This window comes from Aptenodytes forsteri, unplaced genomic scaffold (genome assembly GCF_000699145.1).
Source record: "Aptenodytes forsteri isolate BGI_AS27 unplaced genomic scaffold, ASM69914v1 Scaffold26, whole genome shotgun sequence".
In the NCBI taxonomy this organism is placed as follows: domain Eukaryota; kingdom Metazoa; phylum Chordata; class Aves; order Sphenisciformes; family Spheniscidae; genus Aptenodytes; species Aptenodytes forsteri.
The window spans coordinates 2,180,973-2,181,239 of record NW_008794125.1 but is presented as its reverse complement, the minus strand read 5'-3'; the positions used below and the strand labels follow the sequence as shown (position 1 = coordinate 2,181,239).

General features: G+C 65.5%; 1 protein-coding gene across 1 annotated transcript in view; it reads right to left on the bottom strand.

The window, feature by feature from the left end:
• PAM16 (presequence translocase associated motor 16 homolog) overlaps nucleotides 1–267 on the bottom strand; it is a 3,189-nt gene that overhangs the window by 236 nt on the left and 2,686 nt on the right. Inside the window, exon 5 of the mRNA XM_009278602.1 lies at nucleotides 98–163. Coding sequence (XP_009276877.1) covers nucleotides 98–163 — 66 coding nt within the window. The remainder of the gene's footprint in view (nucleotides 1–97; nucleotides 164–267) is intronic.

Sequence of the window (267 nt, the reverse complement as noted above, 5' to 3'; positions counted from 1 at the left end):
ACAGGCTCTGCTCTCTCCCGAATCCCGGGGGGGGGAAGGTGCAGAGGGCCAGGGCTGGGGGCCAGCGCGGCCCCCCTCCTCTCCTCCCTTTGCTCACCTTGGACTGCAGGTAGAAGGAGCCTCCCACCGACTTGTCGTTCACCTTGAACAAGTGGTCGTAGTTCTGCCAAAGAGAAGTTCCCCATCAGATTCATCTCCACCCTCCCCGGCCCCGACCCCCCGCTGGCCTCCCACTCCCCGTGGCGGTGCTGGAGGTGACGAGTGCGA